The sequence below is a fragment of the Diceros bicornis genome, chromosome 23 (assembly GCF_020826845.1).
Source record: "Diceros bicornis minor isolate mBicDic1 chromosome 23, mDicBic1.mat.cur, whole genome shotgun sequence".
NCBI lineage: Eukaryota > Metazoa > Chordata > Mammalia > Perissodactyla > Rhinocerotidae > Diceros > Diceros bicornis.
The window spans coordinates 7,737,216-7,752,079 of record NC_080762.1 but is presented as its reverse complement, the minus strand read 5'-3'; the positions used below and the strand labels follow the sequence as shown (position 1 = coordinate 7,752,079).

The 14,864-nt window shown below is 40.8% G+C and overlaps 1 protein-coding gene across 7 annotated transcripts in view; it reads left to right on the top strand.

Moving 5' to 3' along the window:
• Window positions 1-14,864, top strand: part of L3MBTL3 (L3MBTL histone methyl-lysine binding protein 3) — a 115,024-nt gene that overhangs the window by 30,851 nt on the left and 69,309 nt on the right. For all 7 annotated transcript variants that reach the window (XM_058566307.1, XM_058566301.1, XM_058566304.1 and 4 more), the window contains 6 exons: window positions 204-336; window positions 2,225-2,309; window positions 3,854-3,945; window positions 6,301-6,405; window positions 10,736-10,871; window positions 12,694-12,785. In XM_058566307.1, the coding sequence (XP_058422290.1) occupies window positions 204-336; window positions 2,225-2,309; window positions 3,854-3,945; window positions 6,301-6,405; window positions 10,736-10,871; window positions 12,694-12,785 (643 nt within the window). The remainder of the gene's footprint in view (window positions 1-203; window positions 337-2,224; window positions 2,310-3,853; window positions 3,946-6,300; window positions 6,406-10,735; window positions 10,872-12,693; window positions 12,786-14,864) is intronic.

The window sequence follows — 14,864 nt, the reverse complement described above, 5'->3', positions numbered from 1 at the left end:
TTTCTACCTTGACAGTGTCATCCATGATGATGGTTTGAATGTGCCTTATCTATGATATTTTAATGCCTCCACATTTTCCTGGTGGCGAAATATTTTTCCTTTGGAGGGTGATTTTTTTAAAAAAACTTTGCATTGATGATGAACATGTAGATGTTTGATAGGTATTGTTTCCTGTCACTATTTTGGGTTTATAAACACAACAGAGATCAGAAGGAGGAAAGAGACACAGGAGAAGACAACGAGGAAGAAGATCCTAAGTGTAGTCGGAAGAAAAAACCAAAATTATCTCTGAAAGCCGACTCCAAGGAGGATGGGGAAGAGCGAGATGATGAAATGGTTAGTATCTCTTATGCAACTACCAGGGAGCACAGGGTGCTTCTTAAGTGGGTAGCACCACAGTCAGAGGCGACGGCTCTGGGCCTGTTACCTGACTTCAGACGCTGGGTCCCCGACTCTGCATTACCATCAGCAAGTTACCTGCCTCCCCTCTCTGAGTGTCACTGTCCTCATCTCACAATGGGAATAGTAAATAATAATTAATAGTACCCCCTCCCTCAGGGTGAAGAAGTAGGGTGTACTGGAATTTATTGCTGGAGTGAGAGAGGCAACAGCAAAACCTTCGGTTTTGTGAATGAATCTTAAATTCCTCTCGATAGCAAAATGCCAATCCCATTTTGATAAATTGCAGACAGATCTCCTAAAGCTATGTGAGTAGGTAGAAAACAGCAGATCAATGTCAGGTATATTTGGGGAAAACTAATTCAAAATGTGCTAATTAAAACATACATATCTCATCCCTAAAGTATGTGTTAATGGTTCTATATGAAAAGAGAACTTTGAGGTCTTGAAGTGTTTCCCTGAAGATCAGTATTGAGCAACGATTATTTGCTGGTCACTGTTCTAGGAGCTGGGAATACAGGGATGAATAAGACAGGGTCTCTCCTCTCAGGGACATCACAGTCTGTTAAAGGGACATATAATAAACAAAATGAGCAGGAGAAATGTCAGCCTGTGATGAGTGCTAGGCTGGGAACTACAATAGGGCATTAGGGTTGGCTGACGGCTTTAAGCTGAGTTGTCAGCGAGGTCTCCTGGAGAAGGTGGCCTGTGAATAGCGTGATCAGAGCAATAAGAAGGAGCCAGCTTTATAAAGTTAGGAATGAAGAGCCCTTTGGTCAATGGAATGGCTAGGGAAAAGTCTCTAAGGTGAGAACATGTGTAGCATGTTTTATTTGAGGAAATAAAAAAAAACGACAATGTAGTTGAACCTTGGGGGTTAGGGGAGAGTAGAGTGAGATGAAGTTGAAGAGGTCCGAGTCATGTAGGGCTTTACATAAGTAAACCAGAGTGGTGGGTGTTCATTTTATCCTGAGTGTGATGGGAAGCCATTGGGAAGTTGAAGACAAGGGGATACTTGGATAGGATTGATGTTTTAGAATAATCTCTCTAGCTTGGACTTGTGAGAACGTGAGTGGAACCAGTCACAAGTTGATTGCAGTGGACTACCTACGAGGGCTGTGTAAGGTAGAAGTCAGTGGATTTGGGGTAGATGTTAGAGGTAGGGTTGTCAGGGTGTGTGAGGGAAAGAGAGGAATCAGGGATACCTCTTAGATTTTTGGCTTGAACAATTGACTGGATAATGATGCCATTTATTGAGAATGGGAAGGCAAGACTGGAGTGTGGAATCTAGACTTCTTTGGCCATCGTGAGTTGGAGATGTTTATTAGCCAGCCTAGTGAAGATCCTAAGTAGGCAGTTAGTTATGTGAGTGTGAAGTTAGGGAAGAGGTCAGGGCTGGAGATATGGACTGGGGATAATGGGCATACAGGTGATCTTTAAAACCTAGGGAGAGGGATTCGGTAGAGCAGAGAAGGGGACTGGATTGGAGGAGACATCAGCAAAGGGACTGAGAAAGAGGGGCTGGTGAGGTATGAGGAAAACCAAAACAGAATGGTGAAGGAGCTAAGAGAAAAAAGCGTTTCAAGGAGACTGGAGCGATATCTGTGCTATTCCAGAATGTAATTCTTGGAAATGTTCTTATTTTGTAATGACCTCAGGCCAAAAGCAACACAGTTCTCAAATGACCTGTATTCTTTCCTTGAAACTTATGAAGTGAAATTGAAGAAAAGTACAAACAAAAAATACTTTCTGACAGCTCTTTAACTTTTCATTGGTGCCAATTTCATGAACTTTTAAAAATCATAATTTTCCTTCCTTACTGTAGGAGAACAAACAAGATGGAAGAATCCTGAGGGGTTCACAGAGAGCCCGAAGGAAAAGACGGGGTGATGCGACTGTATTGAAGCAGGGTGAGTTGCTGAAGGAAAGAGTTTACTTGTAACTTCATGGAAATGAAAATATTTCACCCAGGTAGACATTGTAGTCTTAATTTTAATACACACTATGGTAGGTAAAGTATTGCGTTGGGTTTTTCTTTGATTAAATTTTTGCAATAAAAATTAGGGTTTTGAAGAAGATGATAAGGGGAAAAAACAAAAATTAGTAACTTTCTAAGGCAAACATGAGAAGATCTTTGTTTCTTTATTTTTCCATCAAGTAGGTATCTTCTACTTCTGCACTTTTACTGAAACCTCTGTTCTTATTCATTTCCTAAGATTTTTAAGTTTTTAATGTTTCCTCTCAAACCACAACCTCCTGATGTGGTACCTTTTTTTCTCTCATTGTTCCTCAAGCAACACTTTATTCTCATGAGGAATCCAGTCCTCATACCCTTCCCTTTAGTACTTGACTAGATGACCTCGCCGCCGTATTCAGCATGGACCTCAGGTCATGTCCACAGAGGCCTCAGTGCCCTCCACTTGGCTTTGTCCACTTGACCGCTCACATCTGCCTGGCCAGTCCTTCATGTCCATCATCCACTTTGCACAGCCCCTCCCCCGACCTGCCCGGTCACGTTGTCCCTACAGATCAGGGCCATGAACCCAATGCTCCTCTTGAGTGATTGGATGTGTTCCTTGCGTGTCCCTCTCTTGGCTCCTTGAAAAGAGTTAGAAATATTCCTGCCTGCCTCAAAGCCCACAGCCTAACATCTACCTTCTTGGGGAGATGACCTTCTGTTTTTCATCACTGAGATCACTCTGCACTCTGCCTCAAAAATGTCTTGAACCTTTCTTTCCCCTCCCCTTCGTTTCTGCTCTCAGGGGCCTGGCTCCTGTGGGGCCTTATTCCTTCAGTCATTGATTTTTCCCCCTTAGGTATTCAGGGTTTTTTCCTCTTCATGAGCTCCATCTTAGCCTGTTCAAATCTCATCCCCAAAATACCTTTCCCCTGATTTTGCTACCCCTCAAGCTATTACACTCTTCTTTTCATTGCCATTATTTGTCAAATTGATCCCAAATAAAATTGCTATTAGCTGACTCCGTGTCTTTATCACTTAGGCATTCTTATACTGCTCAAAATCTGGCCCTCGCTGGGTTGACCCCTGCCCCCCACACACACCCTCCAAGATAAGCAGCCATTCCCTAATCACTCAGTGCACTGGACTTCTCTGGTCCTCAACTTGATCTCTTAGGAAAAATTTTTGAGCATCCTGCTTTTAGAAGCGCTCACTTCCTGTAGCTTCCATGATACTGTTCTATCTTAGTTTCCTGCTGTGTTTTCTTTATTTACCTTAAGTTCTTCTGTTTCTTTCTTCTACCCTCATAACTGTGGATATGCACCTCTTAGCTCTTGTTTCTTTGGAAGAGGAGCCAGAAAGAGACTGAGAATACCAGCTGTGGAAGTAAGAGAACAGTCAGGTCTCGTGATAGTTAGGGAAGTGTGAGTTCGGAACATGTATCTGTGATTTCTTAGGTTTGGAAATTCTATCATTTTAGTCTCACTTGCCTTTCAGGTTTGCCTCCTAAAGGAAAGAAAACTTGGTGCTGGGCATCCTACCTGGAAGAGGAAAAAGCTGTGGCAGTACCAGCAAAACTGTTCAAGGAGGTACGGGCCCTTCTAGAAAGCATTGTCTGTAAGGGCAAAGGAGCCGGAATGCTTGTGGAATTAGTATTGTCATTTCCTTTGTCTGTTTAGGAAATGTGACTTGGGATAGTTTCTCAAACTTATTGTTGTTCATTTGCATATTTGTGTGGAGGGGTACTCCAAGGGCAGCTAGCATTAATGTGTGCACACTGTCTCCCAGTGCCATGTGCATGGTCACACACCGACACGCACACATGCTCTTTTCTCTCAACTTTTACTGGGCTTTCACTCACTAATTTTAAGAGGGAAACTTCTACTACTACTGAAAAACTGGTAGATAAGTGAAAACTGGCATGAAATTTCATGTCAACATCATGGCTTTGGGAGAATAAAAATGAATTGTTGAGGTTTACATAATATCACAACAAAACATCTAAAAATGGATTACTACATTATATTAACTATAGTAAAATATTTTATCATAAGTGATTTAAAATCAGTTATAAAAGTATAGACACCAAGTGTAGTTCTGAGTAGGAGCTGCTGCTCCTGGGTTAAAACAGGAGTCAGTCAACTTCTTTTGTAAGGGGCCAGATAGTGAGTATTTCGGGCTTTATGGGGCATCTCGTCTTGGTTGCAACAACTAAACACTTGTTGTAATGAAAGCAGCCAGAGGCCATATATAAGTGAGTGCATATGGCTGTCTTCCTGTAAAACTTTATTTACAAAAACTGGTGGTCAGCTGGATTTGACCTGTAGACTGTGGTTTGCTGACCCCTCGTTTAAATTATTTAATTATGGTATGTAATCTGCCATTCATACCTTGTTATGTATGTGTGACCATAGGGAGTTGTTAAAAAATGATGAACAGTAAATGTTAGGATGATTACATCTACATTAAGAATATTTAATTTAAACATGATAGTAACTACATATGAACTTGTTCTGTATAATTATTTTCTATAACTTTGGTCCTTTGCAGAATAGACTTTTTTACACTTTTCAGAAATAAAGTTTAGGGACCGGCCCAGTGGCGCAAGTGGGTTAAGTGCGTGCGCTCTGCTGCGGTGGCCCGGGGTTTGCAGGTTGGGATCCTGGGCGCGCACCGACACACCGCTTGTCAAGCCATGCTGTGGCAGCGTCCCATATAAAGTGGAGGAAGGTGGACATGGATGTTAGCCCAGGGCCAGTCTTCATCAGCAAAAAAGAAGAGGATTGGCATTGGATGTTAGCTCAGGGCTGGTCTTCCTCACAAAAAATAAATAAATAAATAAATAAATAAAGTTTAAATACAGCTAATTACTTGAATCAGTAATGCATTTATGTAATTCAAAATGTAAAAGTACTAGAAGAATATGAAGTGTGTCCCTCAGAGCCCTGTCCTCTAGGTTCAGGTTTGCCTCTCCTGAAGTGATTGCAGTTAGCAGTTCTTGTGTTCCCTTCCTAGAAATTTATATGTGCAGATAAGTGATATTTATACACAAATTCTCTCTTCCCCATCTTAAACCAAATGATGACATATGTCACATATGCTGTTTTGGACTTTGCCTTTTTGTTTAACTTAGTTTGGAAATTATTCCTTGTCAGTTCATTATTCCCTTCATCATTCTTTTATGTTAATGCATGATATTCCATCTCATGTCTGTTCCATAATAATTGAAGCTACTCCCTATTGGTTGACATGTGTATACCAATATATGACACATATATGATATACGTTGACAAGTATATATGACACATACATATATGACATGTATGTCAGTCAGTAGGGAGCAGCTTCAATTATGGAACAGACATAAGATGGAATACTATATGTATACATGGAATGTATATGTATATGAATCTTTTGCCATATAAATGTTTTAGTGAATAACCTTGTACATCTGTCACTTTGCATATGTGTGGGTATCTCTGTTGGATAATTTCCCAGAGTTAGAATTGCTGAGTCAAAGAGAATGTTCCTTTTTTATAGATATCATGAGATTGCTGGAGGTTGTCCTAGTTTACCTCCCTCCTAGCGATGTATGTGTGTGTCTGTCTCTCTAGAGCCTTGCCAACACGGTGTCATCCAACTTTTTGATCTTCACCAACCTGATAGGTCAAATATATTTTAGTGTAATTTTACTTTGTATGACTCTTAGGGGTGAGGTTGAGCATCTTTTCAAATATGTAAGATATTTAAATTTCCTTTTCTGTGACCTGTTCATAGTCTTTGTCCATTTTCCATTGGATTATTCAGTGATTCTTTTCTTTTGGATTTTTAAGAGTTATTTATGTATGTGGTTAAATAGTCTTTATTTAAGAATGGTAATTATTCACATTTGTAACTAGGCCTTCAGGATAAAATACTAAAACTGCTGTCATTTTGCATTTTAGTATCAGTCCTTTCCATATAACAAAAATGGGTTTAAAGTTGGCATGAAATTAGAAGGCGTGGACCCGGAGCATCAGTCTGTGTACTGCGTCCTCACCGTGGCTGAGGTGAGCTCTGCCTTGTCTTTATCTTTAAAATAAAATCGTGATTATGGGGTTTTAATAATGAGAAAAGGGGCCGTTTGTTGATTGCTTACTTCATGCCAAGCACAGTGTTTAGTGTTTTGTGTACATTACCTCCTTTAATCTTTACAAGAACCCTGTGCAGGTCATGTTTCTTCATCCCTGCTCTATAGATGAAGGAACCGAGGCTCAGAGAGGTTAAGGGAAGTATACACGGCCACACAGCTTGAAAGTGGTAGAACCAAGATTTGACTCCAGGTCTGTCTGACTCTAGAGCTTTTGCCATGCTGTGTTCCTTAACACAAGGAGCAGACCAACAGATATTTATATTTTTTTAGTATTTCGAGATATCTCTGAAATTTTTATAGAAAAATTGTCCAAGTCAATCATATATATCTTAGTCCAAAATATTACTGAGAGGACTTCCTGGAATTTCTTTTTTTCCTCCTCTGCTAGCCTCCACCTTGCTCCATCCCTTGAGCCAAGGGTATGTATCTTTTAAAAATTCCCCCCAAAAGTATAAGATGATCTTGAGTATTAGTTTTAGTTATCATAGTATTCTTTCAGAGACTTAGTAAATTTGTAAGACGTTTGGCTCCTTTAGAACACAGTTAACTTCTAACAGCCAGATGATGACAGTCACAGTAAATAATAATGTACAGGTACATAGAGGGTACCATGTGACAGATGCGAAGTAAGGGCTTTCCATATACTAACTCATGTTAGTTCTCAAAACAGCTGAGTTTTAGGAAGGTGTTGTGAGGAAGCAGATTCAGTAAGTGGAGACTGCTTTTGAGAAGTTTAGCTGTAGAAGAGAAGGGGACGTTTTTAAGGGGGGGGTGTGTGTGTGTGTGTTTCAACTCTTGGTTTTGAAGGAGATTTATTTTAATTTGTCTAGTTTTTTATTATAACAGTAATGTTTGCTCATCATGAAAACTTCAACTAGTATAAGAGCATGCATTATAAAAAATAAAAGTCCTGTATCCCACCCCCTTTTCCTCATTCCATATCCCAGAGGTAATGACCCTTCTGAGTTTACTATTCCCTCTAGATGTTTTCTCTATGTGTAAAACTATGTGTCTCTTTTTCACATATAAATCATATCATATGTAATATTCTACGACTTGCTTTTGTGACAATGTATCTTTTTTATTATATATACATAATGTTTTTAACCATTGGGTAGTATTCCATTTCTCTGAATTACCGTAGCTCATTTAATTGCTCTTACATTGATGAAGAACTGAGTGGTCTTCACTTTCTCTTTGTTCTTATTGTTATAAACAGCACCTCCATGAGGACTGTCAGGGACATTAAAATTTTTGATGCATGCTGCTACCTGCTGCTCCAAAAAGGTTTATCACTTGTTACATTCTCACCAAGAGTGTAGGAGAATTGTTTGCCTAAGCCTGAAGGACGGTCTTTACTTTTCTTCTTCTTTTTTTTTGCAAGGGGAAGGGACTGGAGAGTGTCTGAATACTAAGGAGCAGAGGATTGGGAGGTTCAGAGAGCACAGATAATTGATAAGGCGGGGATAGGAGAAGGAAGGGTCCAGAGTATATGAGGAGGTCCACCCCTTGGCTGGGAGGAGGAGTCTCTCCTTGGGTTCTGTCAGGAGGGAGGAGAGAGGATGGGTGCGTGTGCGCTTGGGCAGGTTTGCCAGTTTGGAGGAAGATATTTGAGAGAAATTCTTTGCCATGAAAGGTAAATCATCGGCTGAGAGTGAGGAGAGAGATAGTGGGATTGATAGTGGATTGAAGGAGAGAGAGGAGGATTTGAAAAGGCTGCTGTGAAGAATGGGAGAGGGAACTGGATGGGGCCGTCTAGAAGGACTGCTGTGCAGCAGGGAGAATCCAGTGTACAAGTACATTAGATTCTCATTATTTGCGGTAGTTATATTCTATAAATAGTGAATACTGAACCACTGCTCCTAGGGGAAGTACAGGGTTAGGTTCCTGTGAGCCTCTGGTCACAACAGTTTCATCACTTGGTCAATACATAACCTTACTTATGGTGTCTCTGTTTAAAGACGTCTTATTTAATATCTATTCTTGACTCATGAACGTTGAACTCACAGCCAACAGCACTATAACTGATGCCTGATGAAGCTTATCTAATATACGTCTTCTGTAAGGCACAGCACAGCCTTCTTGCCCTTAGGAACACTAGCCAGCACTTCAGTGCTACACTTGGGGCCATTTTAAGTAGCAAAATCACCAACAAAAAGGACAAACAGGAAAAACGTGGCACTAAATAGACTGTGCAAAGGACACTTGGCTCACAGTGTGAGAGAGGAAACAAGAAGGCAGTAGCCTTGTTCAACCTCAGCTGGGAACTTTCATGATGGGCAACTTAAATTTTTCGCCCCTTTGTGCATACACAAGTCCCAAAACATGAGTATTATTTTGGGGTTACAGATTTTATCAAGTTGGTGAATTTGCAAATACAGAATCCATGAATAACGAGGATTGACATACATCATTGTTCTCCCCTTGGCACAGTCCCTAGACCAGGTCTAGGTGCAAACTGGGTGGATGCTTGGGATAGACTTTTGTCAGGCAAATGTTTTGGGAAGGACATCAGGGCAACAATTTAAAACAGTTTTAAAAACTGTTTTAAGTGATTGCTAAGGAAGGAAGGCTCAGGGTGAGGGGGATGCCAGGGAGAAAGTAGAAAGATCAATGTGAGATGCTAGAGTTTTCACTGAGATCGAGGAAGAAGTATATTGGGAGTAACTGGGATAACAAACTGAATAGGAGGATGTCTTCATAGGGTTGGACGCTTTAACTTAGTAGTTGAGAGGCGGTGCAATTTCTGATGAGACAGGCTCCACGGGAGTGAGTGTTTGAAGGGGAGAGGAGGTGCAGGGAGCAGAGGAGCCAGGGTGTTGGATGAGTCATCCATGTGTGTGAGGGAACTACTCAGGACGGAGAGGAAGAGAGGAAGCCAGGGCTTAGTGTCCGGTGAGTGGGAAGGGATGTTTGGGAGGGTAGCACGCGGATGACAGATGATAAGGGTGGGGTGGTGCAGCCACTCGGCTCAGGCCTGGGAGAAGCAGACCGGAGAACAGGAGCTTGGTGTGGCTTGAGGCCCTAGCCGCTCCTCAGGCCTAGGAGGGATGGAGAGTGGGAGAGGGAACAGCCTCCACTTGAGGGAAGGCTTCAGAGGGGCGAGCTAAGTATGCTATGGTAAACAGTCTCCTGCATCCTCAATCTCCTTGTTCAAAGGCACAGCTATGTATGTACACACATAACATATATACACATACAAACAGATACATGTAAATACACACATGGACTCGCACATCTATAATTTCTCTCCTAAACTGACTCATCCTATACAGTTTGTTCTGCCACTTGAATTCTAACGACATGTTTTAGGGAACTTTCCATGACAGTGACTGTACAGTTACCTAATTATTTTGGGCTTGTTCATTGCTCTGGCTCTGCGCTCTAGTCTCAAGCCTCTTATTCAGGCTTCTGCGGGGCAGGTACTCCCCAATGGTTAGAGGTCTGGCGTGGTGTCTGGGTCCCCTTGAACACGTCTGCCGTGCTGGTGGGAAGAAGATCGAGAGGCTGAACTTCTCTCTAGGAGCCCAAGGCAGAGCGTGACCCAGCTGAAGCCCCATAAACACGTGACATTGTCACTCGGAACTTCCCTGAGTGGGGCCCTTTAGGCAGATGTTCGGCCTCAGCGTCCAGCGTGTGTTACATAAAGTGAGTTCTTACTGGCGCTCCAGGGAGCCTGTCTCATCTAAATAGGAATGGGAGGAGGTGTTTCTTTCTTTCTCCCAACCCAGCTACCGGTGGAGGGGAATCTGTTGACTTCCCTCCATGTCTGTCCCAGCCTTGATGGGGCCAGATGTCACTGTGTGCAGAGCTTTATAAAGGACAGAGCGCCGGCATCCAGGCGGTCACAGCATGGCGTCCACCGTGGGCCTCTGCGGGAGCTGTGTGCCCTGTGCTGGGCCGGCTGCTTCCCTGCCGGCTCTCCTGGTGGCACGTGCTGGTACAACACGGGGAGTGGAGAGAGGACGTGTGGATGTGGGGAGATCATGCTTCACCCCATATCCATGTGTTCCTAATGTAACTGAGGGTTGTGCCAGAACACTGAAGCTCAGCTCTTCCCAATAGAATAGCCTTTGCCTCTGGAGTTTGTCATTTGTTTGTTTGTTTTTCTTGCTGTTAATGAGGGTGTTTTGATTAACATAAAACGGGTCATACTTGATGTCCACGTTAATTTATTTTTGTACCCGTACACAAATATTCTGGCTGTTTTTGTTTTTTAATCAGTCAACCTGCTGTACCTGTTTCAGGTTTGTGGATACCGGATAAAACTGCACTTTGATGGATATTCTGACTGCTATGACTTCTGGGTAAATGCAGACGCTCTGGATATTCACCCCGTCGGGTGGTGCGAGAGAACTGGCCACAAACTCCATCCTCCAAAAGGTGTTGTCACTGTTTTTATTTCCTATTTTAAATTCTGTAAAAACTTATTTTCTTACATATTTATTTGGAATTTTTAAGAATTCAGACTTGATGATAATTCACAGAGGCCCAAATTCAAGCTTGTCGTCCATGATAAAAGATATGTTTGTTAAAGTGCAAGAAGTTTAAAAAGTAGAATCCTATTTAAGAGAATAAACTATGTCCATGTACTTACCTATATAAAATAACAATTGCATGATACTGAATGTTGACAACAAATTTAAGCTACAGATTTCTGTTTTTTAACTTTATATACACATACATACATATATCCTTAAAAAACTGACTTGAAAAATTAGCTCTAACCTGTTTACACAACTAAGTTTATATACTGATATTTCAGTATATAGAAAATCTCAAAAAATTATGCATTGAACTTATAGATCATAGTGTTTATGAGATTGGAAAGGAGAATATAACACTAAAAATTGGTTTAGGTGGGGGTAGAGCTAATAGCAATTACTTTTTTATCATTGAGTTCTTTATAATACAGTCTGCCAATGATTTTGCCATGTTTCATGTTTACATAAAGATCCAAGAATAATTGATACCGTCTTGTTCGGTCCATCTCTAGTGTATTTAATAATATCTTATTTCCTTCCTTTTCAGCTGTTTTATTCAGTATTGTTTACTTCATGTCAAAGATCCAGGTTACTAGTACGGTATTTTTGGTCTGTCTCAGGGCTGTTGTTTTTTAATGGACTAGCCATCCTTTGGTTTTAAGTGAAAAATTAGTGGCAGAATGGTATTTTCAGATGGCTGAAGGATTAAACAAAAATACATAGAAAAAATGAGGATAAAAAAGAAAATCTGGGGGCCGGCCTCATGGCTTAGCGGTTAAGTGCGTGTGCTCTGCTGCTGGCGGCCCGGGTTCGGATCCCGGGCGCACACCGACGCACCACTTGTCAGGCCATGCTGTGGTGGCATCCCATATAAAGTGGTGGAAGATGGGCACAGATGTTAGCCCAGGGCCAGTCTTCCTCAGCAAAAAAAAAAAAAAAAAAAAGGATTGGCTTGGATGTTAGCTCAGGGCTGATCTTCCTTACAAAAGAAAAAGGAAAACTTATATAAATTTATAAACTTATATAAATTGGCCTCTTATATATGGTGAATTATTAGCTGTTCTTTTCATGCTGCGTTCTGGACTTGAGTGGAAGTAGAAGAGAGCGCACGAGCAGATAAAATAAAGTGCTCAGTTTCCTTTTTTAAGGAAATGTTGGCTTTCGCAACATTAAACATGAAATTGTGAAGATTAAGGCAAATGATTGTCATTTGCCAACGTACTCACTTCATAAACCATGAACTGTCATTCTTGTGGTGATGGGCCAAAAACATTTTATCTGTTTTATTACTGTTCTTTCCAGCTCCCCACTTGTCCCTATAAGTTAGTCTCCGAGAAGAGAACAGGTGAAGGAGAAATAAAAAATTTGACGACTCCAGCTCGCTAGTCTACTGCTGGGGAATTCTGCCTAAATACCGATAGAAATGGCCTAGTGAAAAAAGAAGTATACCTGAGCGTCATGTGAATTTGCTTCCTTACACTTTTTCTTGATATCCATTACCATTCATTCAGAATTGAAAGAAGAATACAATTTGTTGGAAATAAACACAGCCTGTGTATACAAGTCTATAGTTAGGAATTATGAGTTAAGTTCTGTCAATTTAAAAAATCACTTGATTGCTTGACTTCGCATATTGGAGTTATAGATAAAAGTGGATATGGAAAATTAGGTGTGAAATGTTTTGATATATTACTGAATCTGTTTATATGTGCTCACCCTAGGTTATAAAGAAGAGGAATTTAATTGGCAGACCTATCTTAAGACATGCAAAGTGCAAGCTGCTCCCAAGTCATTATTTGAAAATCAGAATATAGTAAGTGCGTCCAGAATACTTTCCATTCCAAAGGCAGTGGCTTTTGAGTGTTTCATAGGATAAATTACAGGTGATAATAAGAAACTATAATAAATTTTATTGCTTTGGTAAATAGAGTATTCATCTTAATTAAATTTCAAAATTAGCTTAAAATCTTCATAAATAAATATCTGTTTTATAGCCATATCTTGGTTGTCTTTTTTATTGAATGGTAGAAGGCAACATAGTACAAAACCCAACTGCAGTTTACAATTAAGGTGCATAAAAAATTAAATTGACTGGGATATTTTATTGTTATGGTCCCTCATTTAGGAGTGCTGTTCAAATAGGGTCACATAGTGAGATGAATGGGGCCCTGTTTAGATTCGCAGACTGGAGACTCTGATTTCCTTTACTCCAGCTGCTAGCTTTATTTTGTGGTAAAACAGAAGCAAAGTCTGGATGTGTCTGGATTCTTGGCATCTTGACCTGTATTCCCACTTGCCATTACATGTTCCTCTGTTGGCATCTCTGAGGAGACACAGTACATTTCAGTCTTCTTCCTTGCCCAAGTTCTGATCTAATTGGAAAGCACAGAGAGCAAGCAGGTGGAAAACCAAAATATCATCTTTATAACTGATAAGGGCTCACTTGGAGGGCATGCATAGCCTTTATCACTGACAAATGAGCTTCGTGATTCTGAGCCCTAAAATTAGAGAGATTCACTGCCCCTCCCTGCCCTACCACCCAAGCCCAGGAGCACTGGACCAGGGCAGACCTACCCTCCTTCTGGGGCAGAGCTTGCCTCTAGAGGAGCATAGTGGAAGCCATGCACCCTGCAGGCCATCTCATCTCAACTGTATGATCAGTTCCTTCTTCCAAATTCACCAGTCAGGTAACAGTGAGTGAGTGTGGAGGGAGGCAGTAATATTTTACCAGTGGGGTTCCCCCAAATGGAAATAAATATCAGGAGATAAACCTTCTCACCCACTCCAGTTACCCACCACATGGGAAACTATGTTAACCTGTTGTTTTGGGGCGTCAGTCTAATGGCTGAAACATTCTCTGATCAAATTGAACATAAGCCACGTTGAATTAGAGAACCAAAGAGGCATGTGTGTGTGTGTGTTTAGGTAACTAATAGAGCTAATGAGCCAGGTTATTATTTTAAAATATTTTAATTGAGGAGATAGCTTAATTGCTGAAATGTAAATACTGCACTGTCAAGACACAGGAGTTGCGTGGAATGAGGGAGTTAGATTGTAAGCAAGGGAGTTAGGTGGAAACTCAGCAGCTGCTCTCGCTGCTCCAGGCTTCCTAATCCCTGCCTGGTTCTCTGATGACGACTTCAGTTAGGGATTTGATTAACTGCCTTGAACCCTCCTCTTAAATTCTGTGCATTGCTAACACACAACTTAAGCTTGGGCTATGTGTCTGGTATCTAAGAGGCAATTAATTTTTCTATTTTGAGATTCCTCTATGTCAAAAACTCAAGTATTTATGGGCAGAACTCTGATAAATAATTTCAGGACTTAGATGTATATGGTAAAGATTGCCGTGTAGCATCAGTGCCTGCTCTTTCAATTCAGATAGGATTTATATATCTGAATTCTGACATTTTCAGATATACGGCTGTCTATATTTTTGTAATGATAGCTGTATAACTATAGTAAAAAGAGATAACATCTATTTTGCTAAAGTAATTAGAATCATATCTGTTGACTTCAGTCTGGACAGAGGGCCCTTTTTAGAAGGCCAGATGACTTGTGGTGTGTTGTGATGGGCACAGCTGGTATCTCAGTACACTTCTCTGAGATAAGGATATTTTTCCTCATGAAAGATTGTAAGGAATGTTTACTTTTAACGGCATCTCAAGTGCAAAATCTTAACTTTTATTGTCTTAGTTCCATGTCCCACATGGCTGATAATCTGTGGATTTCTTTATATTACAAGCAATTTTGAATGGCTGTATTTATTAAGAGCCAGTTCCTTTGGTACTATTGTGAATAATATCTGTAGTGTTAAGTAAGAGTTGTAATAATTTGCAGCTTTTCGTAGATGAACATGACCTACTTTCAGTACAGAGCTCTTTTAGAGATC